This window comes from Camellia sinensis, chromosome 1, assembly GCF_055761805.1.
Source record: "Camellia sinensis isolate YWXY chromosome 1, ASM5576180v1, whole genome shotgun sequence".
Taxonomy (NCBI): domain Eukaryota; kingdom Viridiplantae; phylum Streptophyta; class Magnoliopsida; order Ericales; family Theaceae; genus Camellia; species Camellia sinensis.
In genome coordinates, this window is record NC_138961.1 from 27,308,132 (window position 1) to 27,333,277 (window position 25,146).

Below are 25,146 nucleotides of genomic sequence, written 5' to 3' on the forward strand. Positions count from 1 at the left end.
TATAAACTGAGACCACTGATTTATAAATCAAAAATTTTACCAAACAAGTTTTTATTTGAGTTTTTAAAATTTTTGTAAATATAAATAGAAAACTGAAGACGTAAGTGTTACCAAACGGCACCTTTAAATTTCGTAGCATGAGTCACACTAACAAAATCTTTTATATATTATATAATTTATTCAGTTCTATTTTTTTTTAAAATAAATAAAATACACCCATCTAGCCTTAAACTTATGATATAACAAACAAAAAATAAATATTTGTTTAAAAAAATATTAGTAGCATTTGATTTAGTTTTAAAATCATGATTTGAGAATGAAATTATTTTTCGAGTTTGTGAGTTGTAAAATCATAATTTGAGAAGAGAAAATTTGTTTAGTTATGAATTTTGAAAATTTGAGTTTTGAATTTTTGAAATGAGTTTTGAAATAATAAAAAAGATTATTTGGTTATGAATTTTGAAAAGAATTTTTTAACTTAATCCAAAAACTTATAACTCATAATCAAATACATAACTCAAAAAACTCTATTGAAAAATCTATTCAAAACTCATAACCAAACTTTTTTAAAAATTCAATTCAAAAAAATAATTATTGCAAAAAATAAATTTTTTATTTAAAAAATTCAAAACATTCCAAAAATATTTTTTATTTAAAATATGAAAAAATATATATTATTTGTTATTAAAAAAAATATTCAGCTAGTGCTTTAAAATTATTTTTAATTGTATATTTGACTGGAATTTTTTTGTTAATTGTTTTGTTTGAAAATGTTTTTTTTTATTTTTAAAAAATTATTGTGACAAATTAATTTTTTTTTTGTTAATTTTAAATAAATGGCCAAATAATTTGTCATTTTGGTCTAAAAAAATAATTTCTATATTTTAAACATATCAAAAACATGCAAATAGCATATGGCAACTGCCAAAAAAAGAGGGAAAAAAAAAAATATTATTCCGGTCAACCGTCAGACATCCGAGAGAATGTCCGGATGGATAATAGGGTACACCCAAAAATTCAAAAATTGTTCGGGAGGATGTTCGGGCAGATAACTAGGTAGACCCAATTTTAAAATTCAAAAACTTACTCTGCTAAACATGTTCTAAAATAAATTTTCAAATGTGAGTGTGAAATCAATTTTAGAAAACTAAATTCAAACACAGCACTAAAATAGGGGGATGGAATTATGATTCTACCGCTAACCCAAACACAACAATTTATTTTATTTTATTAAATATATCAATTTATTGGGTAGGCTTGGAATTGTGATGCAATTTAAGGTCCACACTTGTAATTGAACTTTTAAGCATAATATTGGACCGAGTTGGGCTTCAACACAAGAATATTTTTATTTATTTATTTATTTTTTTAAACTTAAGCTTGTAGCTACCACCCCAACTTCAAAGTACTATCTTTCTCTATCTAAAACATTGAATGATTCTCAATACAATGTTGTCAATGGCACTCCAATACCACTCTACAAATTTCCCTCTCATCAGATAGGGGAGTAGAGAGAACCCAAGTAGCCCAACTCCATAGCCAATACTAACAATCCCATAAAAGTAGTACCATTTTTCCTCATCATCTGTTTCAGTACTATTTGTAGAGTTGTCATTGCTACTACAATTCACCCCAACAGGAGCACCACACAGGAACTCATTCCCAACATACGCTGATCCATCTCCAGAAAGGGTATCAAAGTGTGCCCCTCTTGGAATCTCCCCACTCAAATTGTTGAACGACAAGTTAAGATATGACAGAAAATCAAGCAATGTTAATGTCGCTGGAATTTCCCCGCTCAAACAGTTAAAACTCAAATCCAATGATTCTAAGCCGCTCATTTCACCAACCGTCCTTGGGATGTCACCAAACAAATCGTTATGCGAAAGGTTAAGCATGTATAGACCCTGTAAAAGGCCTATTTCGGCTGGAATATTTCCTGTGAGATTGTTGCCTGAGAGATTTATGCCACTATTGTAGGTGTGTACAACTTCAAGTTGGTGTGAAAATCCTTTAGACACTATGTCAAGTTGAACACCAGCAAACATGAGCGACACGACATAGCCTAGAACAATTCCATCATTGGGTCGAGTTCTCAGAATCTTCAAACCGTCCAGTTTCTCAGGGATAGGACCAGAGAGTTCATTATTTGAGAAGTCTATGTATTGGAGTTTTGATAAATTGTTCATCATCTCTTGTGGGATTGATTCATTGAAGAAGTTGGATGCTAGGACAAGAATTCGGAGATTCTGGAGGTCTCCAATGAACTGGGGAACCTTTCCTTCAAATCTATTGTTTCCCAAAATTAAAACCTCAATACTTTGAAATCTCTGGATGAAGCTTGGAAAAGGGCCTTCAAAATTGTTGCCATTTAAATCAATATAACTCAGATTCTCGGCATTCCCAAGACCATTAGGAATCTCTCTGGTGAAGTTGTTTTGTCCAAGGTTAAGTGATATGAGAGATGTACAGTTTCCCAAGCTAGTTGGAACTCTCCCTGACAAGTTGTTATTCGAAAGATCAAGAAGCATCAGAGAATTCGTTGGGTGACAGAACGAGAGTGGGATTTCGCCAAAGAGTTTGTTCCCAGAGAGTGATAAGTACCTGAGGCTCTGAAGTTCTCCTAGCTGCGTTGGTATAAAACCTGTGAATTTGTTCCCGGATAAATCAACGACTTGTACATTCTGAAGATTTAGTCGAGGAAGAGGCCCTTCAAGGTTGTTGCTTGCTAGATTTAATGTGGTCGGCCACAAAAATTGTGAGTGTAGTCGAATACTTAGTGGGATAACCCCATGGAGTTGGTTCATGGAGAGATCCAAATAGCTTAGTCTTGGTAAGTTGCTGAACAACCAATGTGGGATTGGTCCGAATAGTTGGTTGTTAGATAGGCTCAGATATGAAAGCCGGGTCAGATTTGAAATGAAATCAGGGATGCCTCCTCCGATGTTGCAAGAAGCAAGTTCCAACATTTGGGGTTGGAAGTTGGATGGAAATGGGGATTGGTCTATTTTCACTGTTAATCCACTGGAACCAAAACTTAATGTATTTGGGGTGGAATTTTGAAACAAATATGCCAATGAAGGAATGGTTCCATTTAACTTGTTACCGGCGATGCAAAGAGAAAGGAGGTTGGGAAGCCGGCTAATGCAGCTGGGTAAACTTCCTGTTAGTAGGTTGACATCCAGATTAAGCTCCTGGATAGAGGAGGCATCACAAATTGAATTTGGAATCGATCCTTCTAAGTAGTTCCCGGCTAAATACAGAAACTGGAGGCTTTTTAGTTCGGATATTGATAGTGGAAGATGCCCAGTTATGTTGTTAAAATCAAGCTGTAATCTTTGTAACTTAAAAAGGTTTGTGATGGAAGAAGGTAAGGGCCCTTGAATTGAACAACTATCGGCTATAAAGTGAACCAGTGAAGTAGTGTTGCCAAAAGAAGGTGGAATTGATCCAATAACTTGAGTTAATTGAATTTCGAGTCTTTCTAAATGGGGCCAGGGAACTGAAAACACTGAATTCAGATCAACGATAACAGCGAGGTTGTTACCCACATAAAGTTCTTTCAGTTGAGGTAGGTAAGGGATTGAACCATGTAGATTACAACTTTTCAAGTCAAGGATTGAAAGGGAAGTTAGGTTTCCAAGCTGATTTGGTATTAGGGAGGTGAGAGAATTGGTATTCATTGTCAATGAATAGAGATGAGTGAGGTTCAGAAGCTGATCTAGAGGAATTGTTCCGAAAATTCTGCAATTGAACAATTCAAGTGACCCAAGATTGGGAAGAAATGTTAATGGATCAGCCCATTTAATCAATTGAGAAGCCTCAAATAGATTGACACCACCCAATCTTAGTTCCCTGAGATTGCGGAGACCCTTCAACCAATTCAAATTTGAGGAAGACAAATTGCCACGATAGATGAAGGAAGACAACGATCCCAAGTTCATCCTCAGTGAGGATCCTAAGTAATATGACACAGATGACAAGTCGGGTATTTCGCCAGAACATGAGAGATCAAGCCATTTTAGGGAAGTCAGGTTCGCAAATTGGGTTGTGATGGAGTCTTTAAACACAGCATTTGAGAGGTTAAGGTAAGTGAGTCTTGTGAGATTTGACAATCCAGTGGGTATTTTTGAAAACAAAAAATTGTTGAAGCTGAGGTCAAGGTAGCGGACATGGCTAAGGGTGAAAAGAGATGAAGAGATTGTACCTTTGATGGCAGTGGATGAGTTCGCCGTAGAAACAAATTCTGAATTCAAGTTGAGTAAGGCATTATCTGGAACAGGGTTGCGGAGATTGACAGCTATGACATATCCTGAGTTTGAACAGAGTATTCCATCCCAGTTGCAGCAGTTTTGGGCTTGCCACGATGACAACCGTTTCGAAGGATCTGTAAGAAAGGATTTAAAGTTTAAGAGTGCTGCTCTTTCATAATCATGGCAACCATTAGCAAAAGACAACTTGCAGAGAAGAAAAAGGAGAAAGGAAGCAAACATATGATATTTCATGGCTAAGGTATTGTTTCTTGATGTGTAAAGAATGTCCACATGAACTTAAACTGACTCGGCAACAACCATAGATGTTGTTACTTGAATAGATAATTGTAAAGTCATACTAAAGTGGACTAATTTTGGACAAGTTCACACTAAAACTTCCTTCTGATGTTCCTTTTCTTCCTTCTCCTTCCATATTTTTTGTTGGTGTATGTTTTATATCGGTCCAGTTGAACGATTCAGGCTAATTATTGTATGTCAATGGTGAAGGAAATAATAGGCAGTTCATATACAAGCAACATACCATCAAAAATAGGTTTTAAATGCAAGAGTGAGTTGATTAGGGGCAATAGAATATGCTATAAGTTCAGATTTCTTCCTGTAGTGTGTTTCTCTATATCAGGTTTTGTTTAACAATTGGCTATTACAGTAATATGTAATTTCTTATTAGTTTAAATACTTGAAGAAAAAGGAAGTAGTTGACTTACACAAGGTTTTGCCCAAGATAATGTTCAAGAAAGTAAAGAATTATTTCTTCATAAGACTATGGTGACATATATTAATATGTAAGTAATCTTCTCTATGTACGCCATTGCCTAATTATATATGTATATATATGTGTATGTGTGTGTATTCAAACACACACGTTGACTTTAACCATGCGCCAATACATATCAGGCTTCTATTTAAAATTATGCTAAATATATGTTGACTTGACTCTTATTTATGCAATCACTCAAGAACAGATAAATGCAAGGCTTTTCTCATAAAACATCAGCCAACAGTCAAGAATAAAAAAAAATAACAAACAGCATAATAATTGATAAATGCACACAAGGTAGATGGTATTGTAATTTCCAAGGTTTTTCACAAGTTTAAAATTAAAAAATGAGAATAAATATGTATATTTGTACACTTTTAAATATAAAAACATGGAGCAGATAGACATATATGTCCACTTTCAAATTAAAAAAATTAAAATGGAGATATATATGCCTATCTGTCCACTTTTAAATCATTTCAAAAAACAAAAATGGAACAAATAGAAACCTGTCTACTTTCAAATTAAAAAATGAGGCAAATTTTTGAATTAAATAATGAGGGCATATCTGGAAACGACTATTTTTAGTGAATCCAGTATTTGATTGGGCGGATTGAATAAGATAAATGAGCAAAAGACTATTTTATCCGTTTTCAATTATTTATTGAGTAATAGCAATATTAAACATATCTTTAATATTTTAATTATTTTTAGCTAGATTAAATAAAAATTTATTTTATTTTATTTTTTACACAATTAAATAAATTTGTTTTTTAAAAATTAAATAAATAAAATATCAATAAAAATATATGTTATTTTTTAAATTAAAATTTTAAATAAATTTATTTTAAAAAATAATAATAATTAAATAATAAAATTAAATAAAACATCTATTAAAATTTAAATAATGAAATTAAATAAAATATAAACAAAATTTTAAAATAAAATATTTATAAAAAATTATTTTCAAAAATTAAATAAATAAAACATCAATAAAAAGTTAAATAAAATTATTTTATTTTTAAACTGAGACATTTAAATTTTACTAAATATAATACATAATTGTCATTTCATCACCTAATACCAATGGTAAATAATCGCATGAAATTGTCCCACACCCTCCCTAAGATAGTGTAATCCCTCATATGGAGAATAAGAAGTCCGACAAGACTCCATGTTCGGCGGACTAAAAAACAAATGCCGAATTAGATGCTTCCAATGGATTACAATTTGTACAGTAAATAGTCACCCCTTATCCCCCAATCAAACACACCGTTGGATGGACTGGATAAGGAGAGATTATAATCCATTAAACTTGAATCTTGGGATTGTGAATACCCCAGACTATTTGGTTGGATTAGATGTGTATCCCGTATTTGTTTTTTCATGGTATTAAATGTCTAGAAAGAACTATTGGTTAGATGGACTGGATAAGATAAATGAACAAAAGATTATTTGATCATTTTTCAATTGTTTACTAAGTAATAACAATATTAAACAAATCTTTAATATTTTAATTATTTTTATCTATATTAAATAAAATTTTATTTTATTTTATTTTTTACACAATTAAATAATTTTTTTAAAAAAATAAAATATCAATAAAAATATATATTATTTTTTAATTAAAATTTTAAATAAATTTATTTTTAAAAATAATAATAATTAAACAATGAAATTAAATAAAACATCCATTAAAATTTAAATAATGAAATTAAATAAAATATAAACAAAATTTTAAAATAAAATATCTATAAAAAATTATTTAAAAAAATTAAATAAATAAAACATCAATAAAAAGTTAAACAAAATTATTTTAATTTTACATTGAGACATTTAAATTTTATTGAATTTTACTAAATATAATACATAATTAAATAATAAGGAGTCAAAATGATTATTTCACATTCTAATTCCAACAGTAAATAGTCCAATGGAAATTATCTTATACCCCCCTAGGATAGTATAATCCCTCATATAAAAGATAAAGAATCCGGCCGGATTCCATGTCCGGCGGACTAAAAACAAAAACAAACACAGGATAAAAAACTTTTCCTGAATTATAATCCCAACAGTAGATAATCTCCCATTATCCCCCAATCAAACACACCCTTAGAGTGGCACAAACCAGAAGACAATTTAATTTAGAGCAACACCTCTCATATAGCATTCTCTTATGATTCCTCATCTCCACATTCATTGCTTCCCCAAGCAAAAGTCTATTCTTGAAATTTTTATACATTAATTCTTGTATGTTTCCATATCTAGCACTTCAATTGAAAGACTGCTGATCAGTAAATAATATTGGGGAAGTAATGGTCCAGTGAGGTTTTCCAAAAAACATTTCATATACATGGAAAAGTTTATAAGATTAATTATTAATGTTTATAAAGTTTATCATTAATTTGTAATTAATTTTAAAGAATTTACACTGAGTTGCATTTTTTCCCAACAATATTTCCATCCCAAACTTACCATCATAACTCAAACCAGTAATATGGCAAATGCACAAAACACTTCATATATAGAACCTAGGCATAAGCCATCAAACCAACATTCTACCGGAGTAGCACTGTAGCAGTTATGGAAATTACCATGTCAGTGATATTACTTGCCCAAATCCAGCTGATAATTAACCAGACCAAGCAATGCCAAAACTCAGCCCGTAAACCTATATGGGCAAAGAAAAACATTTCAAATAAACAAGAGCTAAATGCTTCTATTGTAACACATAACTGATAATCAGATCCTCTTAAACCACAATAAAACAACAAGACCAAAACCAAATCCCAGTGCAAAAGAGTATCAAAAAAAACAAACCCAATTGCAAAACCATGCCTTCAATTCAACCCAGGTTTTCTTTCTAGTCTTTACACTTTACTAGCCACTGAAAACACAAACATCACAGCAAAACCCAACAAGAGAGACTTTCATTCACAACATTCAACCTGCAATACTGGCATTACTTACCAAATTTAAGCATTTTTTAAAATTATTTCCAAAGCTCATATTATTACTTGAAGTTGTGTTTTCAAAAGTCATGTTTTCAAAAGACAATTTCATAAAATTTTACAATAAACTAATTGAAACTGTGTGTTTTAATATTTTTATAACACAAGTTTACAAAACATGGATTTGAGTTTGGGAGATAAATTCAAAAACTGCTTGAATTTGGGAAATAAGTTGTAAAACATATGGAATTGACAATAAATAAACAAAATCTGACATACAATACAGGCAATCAAAATGAAAATCATAGTATTAGATTAGAGACACAACACAACAACAAACATAGAGAGAAATGCCGTAGCAAAGCCTGAAATGCATTATATTGAAATGTAGAGTCATTAATTCTATTACATAAGCACAGACCTAAACAAAACCCAAAGCCTCAACCTCCAAAACCGTACAGAGTCCTCCCTTGCCTCTTAAGAGCATAGACAACATCCATGGCCGTGACAGTCTTCCTCCTAGCGTGCTCTGTGTAGGTGACAGCATCACGAATCACATTCTCCAAGAAGATCTTCAACACTCCTCGAGTCTCCTCATAGATCAGACCGCTAATCCTCTTAACACCTCCTCTTCTCGCCAGTCTCCGAATCGCCGGCTTCGTGATCCCCTGGATGTTGTCTCGGAGGACCTTGCGGTGCCGCTTTGCTCCACCCTTGCCTAAACCCTTACCACCCTTTCCACGACCAGACATTGCGACAAAGATTGATTGATGAGTCAACTCAAATATGAAGAGATTTTGATGATAAGATATGATATGGAGGAGAGGTTGTGATGGCTTATATAGGGAAGGCTTTGTTTGGAGTTCTGGGCCTTTGATCGATGGTGAAGAGAGTCGATCCGTGTGTTGTTGTCTGCTTGATTTTTGTACGTTGATATGGTATAAATCGACGGTTGGTCTTCTTTACGGTGCGCAGATCGTTGACGTGGATTGCGTTGTTCGCTTTTTTTTTAGTATTTGGTTATTTTTTTCCCGGCTTTGTTGCTGTTTGTTTTTTAAAGGGTATTTCTAGTGTTCAAAATTTTAATTAGGCTGTATGACTTTTAATTCTATTGATTATTTTATATAATATATAAGAAAAAAATAAAAAATAATAAGTATATATATAATTAATAGAATTGTAAAAATATACCACGTAAGATATAGAATGGATCTATATGATAATTTTTTGTATTTTTATATGGAGAAAAAATAAATATTTTTTACATAAATTTTAATATTAAATAATATTTTAAAAACTATTTGCTATTTGTCTTTTCAACTCATATTTTAGATTAAAAAAAATTAAAAAATTATTATGTTTCGACAAAAAAAATTTTTGTTCCCAAAACAATCCTTCAAAAAAAAGGATACATTACACTGATCTTCTTTGAAGTTTAGATTAAAAAAAATTTAAAAATTATTATGTTTCGACAAAAAAAAATTTTGTTCCCAAAACGATCCTTAAAAAAAAAGGATACATTACACTGATCTTCTTTGAAGTTTAGATAAAACAATAATTTTTGTGTTTTGACAAAATTGCAATAAACTTTCTTGAAATTTTAATTTATACAGTACATATTTGGATAAATTACACTAAACATTCTTTAAGATTTCTGTTTAATACAGATTCTCCTTCACATTTGAAAAATTACACTTACCCTCTTGTCAAATTAAAATGACACATTTACCCCTTGGTCTTAATACACATAAAATAATAAAATAATACAGATATTTTATTAATGTCTTTTTAAGGAAAATAACAATCATCTTCTTTGATTTAACTTACACAAAAAATTAAGTTTTTTTTTATATTATTTTTCCATGTTTTTTTTTTTTTAATTTTTAGTGAATGTTGTGATAGTGATATAAATCATATTTATGAGTGTTTTATTTTAAAGTGAAAGTTCATCATTAAATTATATTATTGAGTTTGAAAATCCTATGTAAAATTTATGTTTGTATATCATCACTCAATAAGAATATATTCAACTGGAATTTAATGTTAAAAAATTGTAGAATACAGTTATGATGACACGAAAAAGAAATTGTAGGAAAAAGGACAAGATCGTCACTTAGAAAATTTTAAGACATGACATTAGCAATTCAGAGGGTAATTTGTAATAAGATTACAAATCTCAGAGAGGAAAATATAATTTTTCAAATACGAGGGAGGTATTTGTATTAAAACAAAAATCTCAAAAAGTGTCACTGTAATTTACCCTACTTATTTTATCAATAATTTGTTAGTTACGTGGATAAAAAATTATATTGTCATTACTTTGACACAAAAATAAAAACTTATTTTATGTTATTTATTTTTGTATTTTTATAATATTTATATTAGTTTCAATTCATTTAACTTTATTAAAAATAAAAAGTCAATATAATTATGTTAAAATTGTAAAATTTATTATATTCTTTTTAAATTTTATGAGAGATAAATGTAATTCACCAACAAAAAAAAAAAATTGTAAGAACATATCTAGTTGCGTGCTAAATTCTTGAGCCAGAGCCGTTTTTGATTATAGTATCACAAAAAACCTCCTTTAATCAAATCTTGAACTAAAATTTGTCCAAAAAAAATGTTTGAGACCTCTAAATTGTGACCTTTAGGGGAACTCTCAAATATGGGCCCTATTATGTGATTTGATATTCTAGCCTTTGGTTGTCGGAAGAGGGGTCACTGCTGTGGTTAAGGCACAGCAGTGACTGTTGTATCTTAATATGAGATGTATTATAAATATATTTTTATGATCTAAACCGTCATTTTATAGGGTTTGTTGAGTACTTCATTCCTACAAAAAATCATATTAATCGGATATCAATAAATATATGATCAAATAGTATATTTTTTATGCTATTTCTGAAAAGAAAAACTTATTATTTATTTTTTTGATTATCGATCATATAGTTATTGATATCCAATTAATATGATTTTTGGTAGACATGAAGTACTCAACAAATCCTACAAAATGAACGATTCGGATCATAAAAATATGTTTATAATACATCTCAAATTGAAGTACAACAATCACTGCTGTACCTTAACCACAGCAGTGACTCCTCTTCCTTGGTTGTCACATTAGTAGAGCTCTAATTAGTGCTCTACTATTAAAGCTCTTAATCACTACTGTTTATCAAAAGCCAAAATCTTGAGTCAAGTTGGACACATCAACAAAAGCAATTATGAGATGTTTCTTAAAAAATAAATTGTATGCCTATTTGGTTATAATATTTGTATTTTTAGTTATGATAGTTGTTAGTTATAACATATTATGATATTGCTTATAATTCAATATTTTGTTATAACTCATGTGATGTTTGATTATGAGTCTACTTGTTTTTAGTTAGGATTTTTATTATGTCACTTGTGATAATCAAACTCACAAATAACACAGGCTTTTTTGGCAATCATCTTTTTGGTTAAAAAAACATAAAAGACAAAATATGTTAAATAAATTAATAAGACAAAATGTCACATTTAAACTATAATTATTTTATTTTTTCTCTCACAAAAGTTAAAAAAGATAAACCAAACAAACTTTAAAGTCTTAAGTTAAAATAGTTAAAAAAATTAAAAAATTAACTTAAAAAATTCTGTTGCCAAACGACAACCCAACTTACATATAATATACACTTTTAATATTACCCCTTTTTAAAAATATATCCATTGACCATAAATTGATATCAGAATTGATTGTGCCACACCAGCATAAGAACCTTACAAGTAATGTGGGTAGAGTCACAAAATAATTTTTCTTTTTTTGGCACTAGAGTCAATTAAAAAATGTCAAAAATGAATATTTTGACTTTTTAAATATTTTATAGGATTGGTTTGAGAATATATTATTTTAATAATTTTTTAATTTTTATTTTAACTTTTTACACACACAAAAAAAAGTGTTAAAATTAGAGAGTTTTTTTTTTTTTTTTTTTTTGACTTTGCTGTATAACTCTTCTTTTTTAATATTTTAGAGACTTTTTGACCATTATTATAACTTTCTAAACTTGCCCTTAGTTTTTTTTTATTTTGTTGTGACTTTTTGACTATTATTAGATCGTCTAACGTTGAATCAAAGATTTTATTAAATTTGAATAAAAATTTGATGAAAATTTTAATTTGATACCATTCACTCCAATGCTAAAACTATCATTTTTATCAGATTTTTTCACGTCTTCGGTCATCCGGGAGGACGAACGGATGGATGTCTTGGAAATCGTCCGGACATGAATAAAAAAGTTTTCAAAGTTGCTCTTGGGTGGACATTCGAGAGGATGTTTGGCCCAATATTAACAATTTAAATTTAAATTTGATGAAAAATGAAAGAATCCCTTTATTTGATGAAAGTTTTGGTTTTCCCTCTATTTGATATGAATCTGGTGAAAAGCTTAGAGCACCAAAATGAAACGGTTTTCATCAAACTCAAATTTGATAAAACATATGATATTAGATTGGAGATGCTCTTATAACTTTCTAAACTTGTCCTTACATTGAATTTAATGGTTAAAACATTTTGTTTTAAGTAAATTTTACCTAATAGAAATAAATTAATAATTTAAATTGAAAATAAGTGTGGCATTCTTGGGTAGGAGTAGTTTGCAAAGCTTTTGAGGTGTCATTGGAAAAGTTTGGCATGTGGTTGCGTTGCATGCATGCATATACTTGTCCGTATACAACCGAATGGAGACCCAGACAACCCACAATCCCCACGCCATACCTATCTTCTCCTGACAATTCCATCACTGTAATTGTATGTTATGTTGCTGGCCTCCATTTTTGGAAATTCGACCCCTGACCTGTTTTTTTAAGGCGAGAATGCAATCGCATCTGTAGGTTGATTAGGGGCAATAATTGTTGTACAATCTTCACTATATTTAAATTAATTAATTCTGTTTTGATACTGAACGACAAACAGAATATAAAAGAAGTATAGAAAAGGAGAATGAATGTTTGATTACAAAAATCAAACTAGAAAAAGAATTAAATAAATAAAAACAGATTTTATTTTGTTACAAAAACAAAATTAAAATCTGATTTAAATAAATAATAAAAGTAAGAAATAAATAAATAACTTACTTGATTAATATCTTGAATATTATTCTGATCAAGTCCTGTGTTTGACACTATGTCCTTAAGACAAATTCGTCCTCTCCATGGTGCTTTCAGAATATGGACGTCTATCTCCCAGGATGAAATAATCAACAACAAATATATGCAGCACTACAATATATTTGTACAACGAACACACTAAGTGTTTTATACTTTCTCTCACAAGAAAATAATGCAGCAAAATGAAGAGTATGAATACAAAATTTTATGAATGAAAATTAATGAATAAATCCAAATGAAGGGCTAGTCTATTTATAGGCAAAATTATGGCTGTTAGTTTTGAATTAAATAGGTGCAAACCTGTTCAATTTAAATTAAACAGATAGACACTGTTTGGATAGGTTCAAAACTGTTCGGTTTTGAATTTGCACAGTAATCGAATTTGTTGCTCATAATTAAACTTGTTTCGGACAGATAAAATCTGTACAGAAAAAATGGACAGATTTGAATTTAATCTATACAAAATTTGAAGAGGTGCATAATAATTTGAATTCAAACAGATTTTATTTACCAAAAATAAAATAAAATTCAAATATTTTTTGTCCAAAAAAATTAGTATTAGGCCGGACAAGCCCAACCCCAGCCCGCCCAGACGGTGGTGCGCGTGTTGATTTTTGAGTCCAATGGGTCTAGCCCATAACTTCTCCCTTCTACAAACTTGGGATGCCCCCTGGGGCCCTCCCCAAGTTATAATTCCATGCTATATAAACCTATTCAAAACTTCCCACCAAATCAATGTGGGACAAGCCATTTGCACAATCCTTAAGGAATTTCCACAAAAACTCCATTTTCATGGAGTACACTTTGGCTTTAATTTCTCATTCACTCGATAATGGTTTTAAGCAACTAAATATATCACGTGAATCACAACGCAGTATAGAACGCGTTACCACTTAAACCCGCGAAAATCGACGCTCGGGTCCCACCTAAAAATTAGACCAAAGTTAGGAAAAAATTCTGATTTACCCAGAATTTTTCCAACCATTTCCAACAATAATAAGAGGCAGTTCATATACAAGCAACATACCATTAAAAAAGTAGGTTTTAAATGCAAGACTAGGTTGATTAGGGGCAATATGCTATAAGTTCAGATTTCTTTCTGCAGTGTGTTTCTCTATATCAGGTTTTGTTTATTTAATGGATCCGAAGTGTTGATCTCAACAATTGGCTACTACAGTAATATGTACTTTCAACTACATCATCTTATTAGTTTAAATACTTGAAGAAAAAGGAAGTAGTTGACTTACACAAGGTTTGCCCAAGATAATGTTCAAGAAAGTAAAGAATGATTTCTTCATGAGACTACGGTGACATATGTTAATCTGTAAGTAATCTTCTCTATGTACGCCATTGCCTAATTATATGTGTATATATGTGTATGTGTGTGTATTCAAACACACACATTGACTTTAACCATTCTCCAATACATATCAGGCTTCTATTTAAAATTATTCTATATGTTGACTTGACTCTTATTTATGCAATCACTCAAGAACAGATAATGCAAGCCTTTTCTCAGAAAAGATCAGCCAACAGTGAAGAATAAAAAAAAGATCAAATAGCATAATAATTGATAAATGCACACAAGGTAGATGGTATTGTAATTTCTAAGGTTTTTCACAAGTTTAACCAACTCATTCATTTTGTGTATAATTGAATTATAACAATTCAAGACATCAGATCAAATGCATAAAAAAAATAAAAAAATAAATAAAAATTCACTACAAACGAACACAGAGGAGTGGTTTAGTAACAAACCCATGAGATCTAACAAATTTTTAAGGCTAAACAATTTAAATTAACTTAGAGTGGCACAAACCAGAAGACAATTTAGAGCAACACTTTTCATATAGCATTCTCCTATGATTCCTCATCTCCACATTCATTCCTTCCCCAAGCAAAAGTTTATTCTTGAAATTTTATACATTAATTCTTGTATGTTTCCATATCTAGCACTTCAATTGAAAGACTGCAGATCACTAAGGTCTTATTTGAGAAGTTGGCTATTTTAGTTGACTATTTGACTTTGTAGCTATTTTAGCCTGATTAAAATAGTGGTGTTTGAGAAGTTTATTAAATTATTTTTTTTTTGTAGTTCATTTGATAATTGAAAGAGAAAAAGTGAAATGATTATGGGTTAGATGTAACATTTTGTCTTACAATAATGTTTTGTAGCGAGAAATGAATGGCTTAAATTGCCCAAATGTTTGGACTCATTCGCCCATAATACTTCTCCTTTTTTCTGTTTTTTAAACCCAAAGTTTGACATCATTCGCTCACCTCTATGGGAAACCCTATCGTTCTCATCCCTCCCTCATCTGACTACCTCTTCGACGCAGACATTCGACTATATTCGTCTCCTCTCTTCTCACAAATGACTTCTAAAAGTTCTCATACTCTGGGAAGGGCTCTCATCTGACTCGGTGGTCAGCGGGATACTCCTCTCATTCGACTCCTCTCACTGCTGGAAACTTCTCATACGCCGGATTACCGACCAATTAAAAACGAATCTCAAGTAAACCGACATCGCAGGCTTTTTATTATTTCCTTTCAACCAATTGACTATTTCATCCACTTTGTTAACCTTCCATTTGGTACATGGACGGCTTCTTCGGCGAGTAACCAGAGGACTAAGCAACTTGCGAGACATGATTACTTTTGTAGTACTACGATCAGACGGACTTTTGGGAGAAGTATTAGAAGGTCGTACATTACTAGTAGAATGTGGCACATTACTCGTATAACCTGATTGATCTTTCTTACTCTATCCTTAATTTCTATCAACCCAAGATCAATCACTTTGTGTTTATGCACCTTTGCATTGAGAACAATCCCAGATTTACTGTACGTGGTTGGAATGCATGTATACCCTCTTTTCAAATCTTTTCTTCACTCCGCACAATGTATTTATCTGAAACCTAATATATGCACCTCTCAATGAGTACATTAAGTGAATGGGCACACATAATGCCCATAACCTCAAACCACTGACACATTTATTGGATTTCTCATTCAGTTGAATTAAAGTAGACAACAAATTCCATTTTCTTCATTTTCTCACCGACTACAATAGACTCCCTGACATGATAAATACAAATTGATCCCTCCTTTTTCACAAGAGTCGCATAACAGTACAATAGTCACTTCAATTCTACTTGAACTTCTTTAAATTTTGCATTAGTGTGGGCTGTGCGAAATTGCTTCTCAAACTCATATACCGTTAAGAAATCATACAATTTGTTTCGAGATTTAAAGTTTGCTTTGGTCTCTTTCTCCACCTTACTCCTTTGGTCTCCTTCTCCACCTTACTTCTCAACACATTGTCATGCCGTTCAACAGATTGCTTTAAAGTTGTCTTTAAGATCACATATCCATCGAAAAATGTATTCATACTCTCACTTCGTTGTATAGTTGATATGCTAGCCCAAAAAATGTCTTTAACGTATGCAAGAATCCACCTATGTCGCTCACTATATAATACCCCAACCACTCATTATCATCCAGATTGAACTTTGCAATCATTGCTTGTCATTCTTCATCAAATTCATCTTTTGTGAAAGAATCATAAACTGCATTTCGTAAAGCAAATTTTATGGATTCATATTGGGAATATCCTCTCAGTTTCTCTAGAATTTTCTTCATTATATGCCATAAGCACCAACAATGTCGAGCTTGTGAGAAGAAAATTTCTATGGCATTTTGCATAGCTCTACACTAGTTAATTATTCGAGCAGTTGTTGGTAAGGATTGAACCAACTAGCACCACAAAAGAGTGGCGTACAAGCAGAACAAGGCCAGACTAATAAGTCAATTGAAAATGAATTCGGAAACAAATGGTCAGCTCGGATAAAAGAATGAAATTCGTCAGAAGTCTTAGCTAGCTTTAAGGTAGGGTCTCATGATTTCTGCTGGCAAGCCTTTATCCTTTCTATGGTCGGGCTCAGACTTGTCTATTCATCCCACAGAAATAAGATCCCGCAGAAAGTCGAAACTTTTCTATCCAGCTGCAAAATGGAATTGAATACTCTAAGATGCTTCATAGCTCTAACAAGCGAGAAAACGGATGCGCTAACGCACAACGACTTTTCGTGCAGCTCAAGCCGTTGCTTGTTACTTTCGAGCCCAAGCTTATGTTTGCTTAGTAAGTAAGCTTTTTTTTATTTCTCCTCAATAAAAGCAAAAGGTTTCTTGCTTGACTTTGAGAAAAAAGTAGAAAGAAGCGCCTTATATTGGGGGAGCGTCTAACATGCAACTTAACCATTCTCTGAATAGTAACACAAATGTCTCAGTGTTCTCATTATATAACAGCCCCCAACCAAACAAAATTGACTGGCCGTGGTGATTAACTCGTACAAACGGAGCAAATGACATATCATATTTGTTTGTGAGATAAGTTATGTCAAATGAAACAACATCCCCAAATGCTTTATAAGATGCCCTACTCCTTGCATCCACCCACAACAAGTTTCACATGCAACCATCTTCATCAAAGTCATTTGTAGGATAAAAGTTCGAATTTTGTTGTTGAATCCTATGGAAATAAAGTGCAATTGATTCGGCATCTCCTATCCCAAGCCTCAAGCTTCTAGCGTTCTCAGTGTGATTCCTTGCGTCTCATTCATCAAATGTTAATGCCTCGTATCTCCCGCTTCAACAACTATAGAATGAAAATTCCTAACCACCCTTATCTCTACCTCATCGTTTATTTCTAGTTTTCTCTTCACAAGAGTAAGAATCCTCTTATACATTGCAAACTGCCGTGAGTCACTAGGAATCAAGTCATGCGTATGTTCAAGCACAACTGTGGTTAACTTAAATCTCATCCTTTTGGAGAGTCACTCTTACCTTTGCTTTATATTCAATTTTTTAAGGCAAATATGGTTTTAGATGGTGTAATTCTGATCTTTTCATTCTCTACCGTACCCGAGTACATTCAATTCCAAAGTATTTTACTTTCCTATCTTCTTCAATATTTTGTGTTCTATAAGTTATAGCAAATCCAAGGTGTTCCGCATATTTTGCATAAAACGCGTATACTTCTTTCTTTGAGCTAAATCACATCCTCTTCTTAGGTTCTTCAATTTCACCACTCTCATTTAATGAAGGATTGTTTTCCGACTTTTCAACTTCCTCACTCACATTCAATGAAAGATTGTTTGAATCAATGTCCATTGAAGCATGTAGCTTGAAACAGAAATTCAGTCTACATAACCAATAAACAGACCCAAAAAAAAAGTGTAAGCGAATGTAGTGACAAAAAGGTATAGTGTATTCACCATCATCCATGTTTTCTTTCACTTCCCAAACCAGACTGCATGATAATCTAATGCAAATCCTAACCTTGTATGACAAGTACGTCCAAAACCCCTCACATTTTTAGGACTAAAAAGCCTTAATAATCGAAAAAAAATATATAATATTTCCACAAATTTAATCCAATTCCCCTCACATTCAACCAATCCACAAAATTCTGAATTCATAGATGACACTTAAAGATAGATATTGATTCATTGAAGTATATATTCACTGAAGCACAAACTTGAGATCCAATTGCCCACAACATAGATTCCCACAATTAAAATAAAAAATCTAAACAACTTTCCACATGAAAAAACATGTGTTTTGGGAAGTTGGTAAAAACTGATTTTTTGACTTTTTTAGCTTATTTTGTCTTTTTGTGGATAAGTTATGTGAGAGATGATGTGACTCAAAATTAATAAAAAGCTGGAAGCTGGCTTTTTACCAGCTTCCCAAAAGAGCACATAGTCAATGGTATTTAACATCTCCAGTTTTGGAACCATCTCTATAAGAACCATCTACAATTCTAAAGAAAATCATTACATTCTATTATCACTTGCAACTTGGGTGATTTTTCGTGAACAAAATTACTAATTTTTCTATGTGGACTTTCATCAAACACCTAGAATGCATCGTTACAAAAACATTGGCCACATAACCAAAAAAAAAAGAAAAAACAACTTACCTAATCTCCTATGAATAAATTCAGTAGTAGGGATTTTGAACAGATGTAGACAGTGGTCTCGGTGGTCAGCGACGGTCGTCGGTGGTCGTTATGGTTGTCGTGGTTGTCGATGAAGATGTTTAACAGATGGGTGGCTGCTCTGCTCTGCTATCTAGTTCCCCTATCTCTCTCTCTGTCCTCTCCTCTCTCTTCTATTTTGTTTTTGAATTATTATTGTTTTCTTTTATTTAACAAGCGTGTGAAAGCCACGTGCATGGGAGGGAAAACAAAGATTTCGTGGCAACTCATTTCGAGGCACTCACAGGATTGTTTGTCTTATTGATTATTTCAACCTATTTTGTCTTTTAGTAGATTATTTTAGCTCAACCCTCTTCTCAAACATCCCCTAAATAATATTAGGGAATTTATGATCCATTGGGGTTTTCAAAAAAATATTTCACATATATGAAAAAAATTATAATATTAATTATTAATGTTTATAAAATTTATTATTAATCTGTAATTAATTTTAAAAAATTACACTTAGTTGAATGTTTCTCAATAATATTTAAATCCAAAACTTACCATCATAACTCAAAGAAGTAATATGACACGCACAAAACACTTCGTGTTGAAACAATCTTCTATGTAGAGAAATAAAACTAAAATAACAAAAATAAATTACTTACAAAAATATTCTTGTATCGGAAATTAGAACAATAACCTTTTGATTAAGTCGAGTGTGTGACACTCTGTCCTTAGGACAGATTTGCCCCGCTCAAGTGCTTACAGAATAATGGCATTTATCTTCCAAGATACAATGATTTTACACAAATTATAGTAGCACTACAAACAATCTGTTTGACAAACCAAACCTATGTTCTGCAACTCTGAAAATTCTGTAATCTAATATGAAGAATATACATGTAGGAGAAGAAAAACAGAAGCACAAAAGAATGAATTGGATGATTGAAACTACTGGAAAGGATCTATATTTATAAGCATTATGATGCATATTCGAAAGGGTATAAATCCCTCCAAACGTGTGTGAAACAAGAACTGCCGGATAGGAAAGGAAGGTGACCAGAGAGAGGCATTGTTTCAGATAGAAAATTTGAATTAATTTCATTAGAAATTCAAATTTTTCTGCAAGAATCTTGAAAAAATTCAAACAAATTTTTTTCAAAAAATTAAAGTTAGGACCCGACCCAACCCACACACCCGTGCCTGGCCCGGTCGGACAAACATCAATGTGCATGTAGTGATTTGGGCCAAAACTTACTTTGTCTATAACTTCCCTCCTTACAAAACTTGAGATACCCCTCGAGACCCAACCCAAATAAGTCAACCTAAAGCTTATATACCTACACAAACTCTCTTAAAATTTCAATGTGGGACAACCAATTTAAGAAAACCTGTATTTGACTCTTCAACTTCCCATTTTACAAATCCAAAAATGACATCAACTTCTTATTCACTCATAAATGGTTTTGACAAATCATTTTCACCGTATGACTTATCATGTAACAAGAAACACATCTCTTCTTTAAACTCACCCTAAAAAACGTGTGGACCCCACTTAAATTTGAGCTAAAGGTGACCCAAAGCCTATGAAACCATAAATTTCCAACATTTCATATATAGAACTAGGCATAATCCATCAAACCAACATTCTACAGGAGTAGCAGTTATGGAAATTACCATGTCAGTGATATTACTTGCTCAAATCCAGCTGATAATCAACCAGTCCAAGCAATGCCAAAGCTCAGCCAATAAACCTACGTGGGCGATGTAAACAGATAAACAAAAGTTAAATGCTTCTATTAACATGCCTATTCTGATGAAGAGGTTAAAATATTTTTTTTAAGTCATCATATCTTTATTTTTTTACAAATTTTGTCAAAAAAAAAATCAAAAAAATAACTTTTAATTTATTTCCCAAAATAAGCCATAACTGATAATCAGATCCTTTTAAATAATAGAACAAGACCAAAACCTAATCCCAGAGCAAAAGAGCATCAAAAGACCAAACCCAATTGCCAAACCAGGCCTTCAATTCAACCTAGGTTTTCTAGCCTTTACACCTTCTAGCCACAGAAAACACACAAAATTGCAACAAAACCCAACGAGAGATACTTTTATTCACAACATTCAACCTGAGATACAGGCATACCTTACCAAATTCACATATTTTAAAAACCAATTTTTCAAATTCACGCAATTTTTGAATTTTTTTTTTCTTTCCAAAACTCACATTGAAGTTGTATTTTCAAAACATAGCATCAACTTAAAAATCGTGTTTTCAAAACACAATTTTATAAAATTCTGCAATAAACTAATTGAATGTTTCAGAATAAAACTTTCAGTTCCGATTCGTAGCTCGAAATTCGGAGGCTCGAATTTAGCTCGACACCAAAACGACATCATTTTAGTGTCTTTTTTATTTTTTTTTTTTGTGTTTTTTCTAAAGATGAAATAAATTATTTTTAAATGTTGATCTGCATAATTTGGTCTAGAGAAAAAGATGAACATCTAGATCAACATCAATGAAGAAAAAAATAAAAGAGAAGAAGAAAATGGACAATTTGGTCTTTGATCTGAAGATCAACATCTACATCCACATCTGAAGATCAACATCCAAATACATCTCTAGACATAGATATTTGGTTCAGCTCCTCTATCTAAAGTTATGTTTATCAACATCTAGATTAACATCAATAAAAAAAAAAATTTAAAAATCTAATTTTGCAAATCAATAACAAAAATTTGGTTCTACAAATAAATAAATTTTTTTCTTCTTGTTGGTTCAACAAAAAAAAATATACAGAACAAAACAACTTTTTTCAAATTCATCATCATCAACTTTTTTTTATTTATTTTTTTTCAGATCCATAACAAGTAAAAAATAAATAAATATAAAGAACAAATTTTTTTGCACCGCCATCATCCAAATCAAATTTTTTTTTGAACAGCTTTAGATTTTGAACATCACCATCATCTTCCTCATCTTCAACATCATCATCATCATCTTCAACAGCTTCAAATCACCGACCAATAGTTTCAAATCACCCACCGCCATCACCACACCATCACCAATCTTCCTTCTCTTCTCTCTCCCTCTTCTCCTCTTCCCTCCCCGTGTTCAAAAGAATGAAGGGGAAAGAATGAAAAAAACAAAAAAAAGACAACCCAAAACAACATTATTTTGTGCTGTCGAGCCATTCAAGCCACAATGATTTCAAGCTACCACTCCTTTTTCTAAAACTTTACAACATGTACTTGAGTTTGGCAGATAAATTCAAAAACTGCTTCAACTTGGGAAATAAGTTGTAAGATATATGGGGTATACAGGCAATCAAAACCAAAATCATAGTTTAGAGACAAATATACAACAACAAACATAGAGAGAAAGGATGTACCGAAACCAGAAATGCATTATATTGAAATGTGGAGTCATTCTATTACATAACCACAGACCAAACAATTATCCATTGCATAAATCGACATTTTAAGGCCAAAACCCCCAACAAAAACAGAATCCCAAACCCAAGCATCAACCTCCAAAACCGTACAGAGTCCTCCCCTGCCTCTTGAGAGCATAGACAACATCCATGGCAGTCACAGTCTTCCTCCTAGCGTGCTCTGTGTAGGTCACAGCATCGCGAATCACATTCTCCAAGAAGATCTTCAACACTCCTCGAGTCTCCTCATAGATCAGCCCACTGATTCTCTTAACACCTCCTCTCCTGGCCAGCCTCCGAATCGCCGGCTTCGTGATCCCCTGGATGTTGTCTCGGAGGACCTTGCGGTGCCGCTTTGCTCCGCCCTTGCCCAAACCCTTGCCTCCCTTTCCACGACCAGACATTATTGTCGAATGGAGTGACAAAGATTGATGAGTTAAGTGAAATATGAAGAGAGAGAGATTGATTTGAATTTGATGAGATTGAGAGGGAGCGGGTGGGTGGGTTTATATAGGGAAGGTATGCGGGGTTTGAAATTTGAGCGGGGTAATTGGTGGTTGTTTGAGTTTTGGGCTTTTGATCGATGGTGAAGAGAGTCGATCCGTGTGTTGTTGTCTTCTTGATTTTGGTACGTTGATATGGTATAAATCGACGGTTGGTCTTGTTTTCATTACGCAGATCGTTGACGTGGATTGCGGCTTGCCTTTTCTTTATGTTTTTCGGCTTTGTTGCGGTTTGTATTTTTGTGGAATGAAAATTATGGGGTAGTTTAACCTCCCTTTGGGAAGTTAGTTTTGATGTTTTTTTTTAACCAAAATATTTATAAAAAATGAAATAAATTTTTTAATTTAATAAGATAGAATATTATATTTAATTTATAATTATTATATTTTTTTTCTCACAAAAAAATTTAAAAAGTCAAAATTCTTTTCAAATTAGTCTTTTTAGTCCCAGGTTAAAATAATCAAAAAATTAAAAAATCAACCCACTTCCCAAACGAGTTCTTAGGAACATCTCCTAATCATATCTCTCAACAATCATAATTTATTATATCTTATCATATTTTTAATTATTCAATATAAATTTGTAAGTTCACTGGCCTCATTTGGGAACAGGCTAATTTAGTAACTTTTTGGCTATTTGGCTAAAAAGGTAGGTAAAAAAAACTTGTATGTTTGGGATGACTTTTTGACTAATTACGAAAAGATATTCAAAAAGTAGAGAGAAAAAGAGAATCTTTGACTTTTTGGTATGGGTTGTTGGCTTTTTGACTAATTTAGTAACTTTTTGACTAATTGGCTAAAATAGCCTCTTGCCAAACGAGATAATATTGCTAAAATATCACGTAGTGATACCCCAAAACCAATAAGGCTCTGTTTGGCAAGAGCTAAACGGGACTTTTTTGGCTATTTTAGCCACAAAAGATAAAATAGGCTAACTTTTTGGCTTTTCGCTATTATAAGGGATTGATTATTCAAAAATTCAATCTCATCAGATCCCTTATATAATCCCTTAAATTTAGGATTGTTGTAGTGACTTTCTATTTGTAGGGAGTCATTGTAGCTCTCTCATATATGATAAATTCTTATTTTATTTCGTTGAATACGCAAACATAGCAGCCCAAACAAGAGGTTGGATGTCCAGGGGGTTGACCTGCCGAACGACCGGCCGAAGGTCTGGACGAATGACCTCACCTTTGTTTGAGAGGGATCTTTTGTTCTAGTGAAGCCCATAGCCCATAGTAAGGATTAGACATGAACAACAAGGACATAAGACTCAAGAATTGAATTGAAGGAATAAGGGATCGAATTGAAGGAAGGCTAAGGAGGGTTGAGACGGTTCTGAATTGAACACATTGGTGTTGTTGCGGTGGTGGTGGAGAGAGGTAGGAAGTGTAACATTATGGGTCTTTTGTGGGGGTGTTGTGGAAAAAAGGGTTTTTCTTGTTGATGGGTTGTTAGAATTGGGTTCATTCTCGAACCGGGTTTGCTTGGAATTTTGATGGGTTGGTTTGGATTGGATTGTTGAATGATTTGGGGTTTGAATTTGGACGTGTTTTTGGTGGATTGAGTTGAAATTAGAAGAGATGAGACTGGTTTGTTTTATAATCTCAAGTTTAGACAACTTCTGATGCATTTACATACAAATAAAATGGATTCCTAACACTTTCTCATTTATTATTCTATTATTAAAAAAATATTCAAATTTAAAAGCAGTTGAAAAGATTATTTTAATAGAATAGAGAAAGAATATGGAGTTTGATGGAGAGAGTAAATGAAAAAATGATTCATAAAATATGAATAAATTTTTTAATAATATTTTAGGGTAAAATTTAAGTGAACTGCTGGGGATGCTCTTAGAGCATCTCCAGCAATGATAGTTAAAATAGCTATTCAAAATTTTACTTTACTATTTTAGCTAGTCATTTTTTAATATACACTCCAACAAGGCTATCTACTTTAGCTATCTGTTATTAGAATATTCTTATATTTTAACTACCTTCTTTCCAATCTAAGAAAGAAAAAAAAAAACTAACTTCTTTCCAATTTTTTTTTTTTTTCATTCTTCTAAATATAATTATATTTTTGTG

General features: G+C 32.0%; 3 protein-coding genes across 4 annotated transcripts; all 3 read right to left on the minus strand.

Annotated features, from left to right (window-relative positions):
* Nucleotides 1–1,323: 1,323 nt before the first annotated feature.
* LOC114296467 (uncharacterized) lies at nt 1,324–19,398 on the minus strand. 2 transcript variants are annotated; one of them, XM_082874924.1, is made up of 3 exons: nt 19,117–19,398; nt 7,626–7,702; nt 1,324–4,387 (listed from the first exon to the last, which is right to left on the minus strand). In XM_082874924.1, exon 3 carries the CDS (start codon nt 3,942–3,944, stop codon nt 1,419–1,421), a length of 2,526 nt encoding a protein of 841 aa, XP_082731050.1. In that variant the 5' UTR covers nt 3,945–4,387; nt 7,626–7,702; nt 19,117–19,398; the 3' UTR covers nt 1,324–1,418. The 2 variants fall into 2 exon arrangements, with proteins under 2 accessions (XP_082731050.1, XP_082731052.1); XM_082874926.1 differs by lacking the exon at nt 19,117–19,398 and adding an exon at nt 7,852–8,185.
* Nucleotides 8,338–8,891, minus strand: LOC114262190 (histone H4). Its single transcript, XM_028202544.2, has one exon. The coding sequence runs from the start codon at nt 8,732–8,734 to the stop codon at nt 8,423–8,425; it is 312 nt and encodes a 103-aa protein (XP_028058345.1). The 5' UTR covers nt 8,735–8,891; the 3' UTR covers nt 8,338–8,422.
* Nucleotides 19,399–22,511: 3,113 nt separating the features above from the next.
* Nucleotides 22,512–23,044, minus strand: LOC114296764 (histone H4). The gene has a single exon (XM_028241093.2). It carries the CDS (start codon nt 22,958–22,960, stop codon nt 22,649–22,651), a length of 312 nt encoding a protein of 103 aa, XP_028096894.1. The 5' UTR covers nt 22,961–23,044; the 3' UTR covers nt 22,512–22,648.
* Between the last annotated feature and the right edge of the window lie 2,102 nt (nt 23,045–25,146).

Coding starts and splice junctions, on each gene's coding strand:
- LOC114296467 (XM_082874924.1), bottom strand. CDS start 3,944: ATGAACTTGGGATCGTTGTCTTCCTTCATCTATCGTGGCAATTTGTCT.
- LOC114262190 (XM_028202544.2), bottom strand. CDS start 8,734: ATGTCTGGTCGTGGAAAGGGTGGTAAGGGTTTAGGCAAGGGTGGAGCA.
- LOC114296764 (XM_028241093.2), bottom strand. CDS start 22,960: ATGTCTGGTCGTGGAAAGGGAGGCAAGGGTTTGGGCAAGGGCGGAGCA.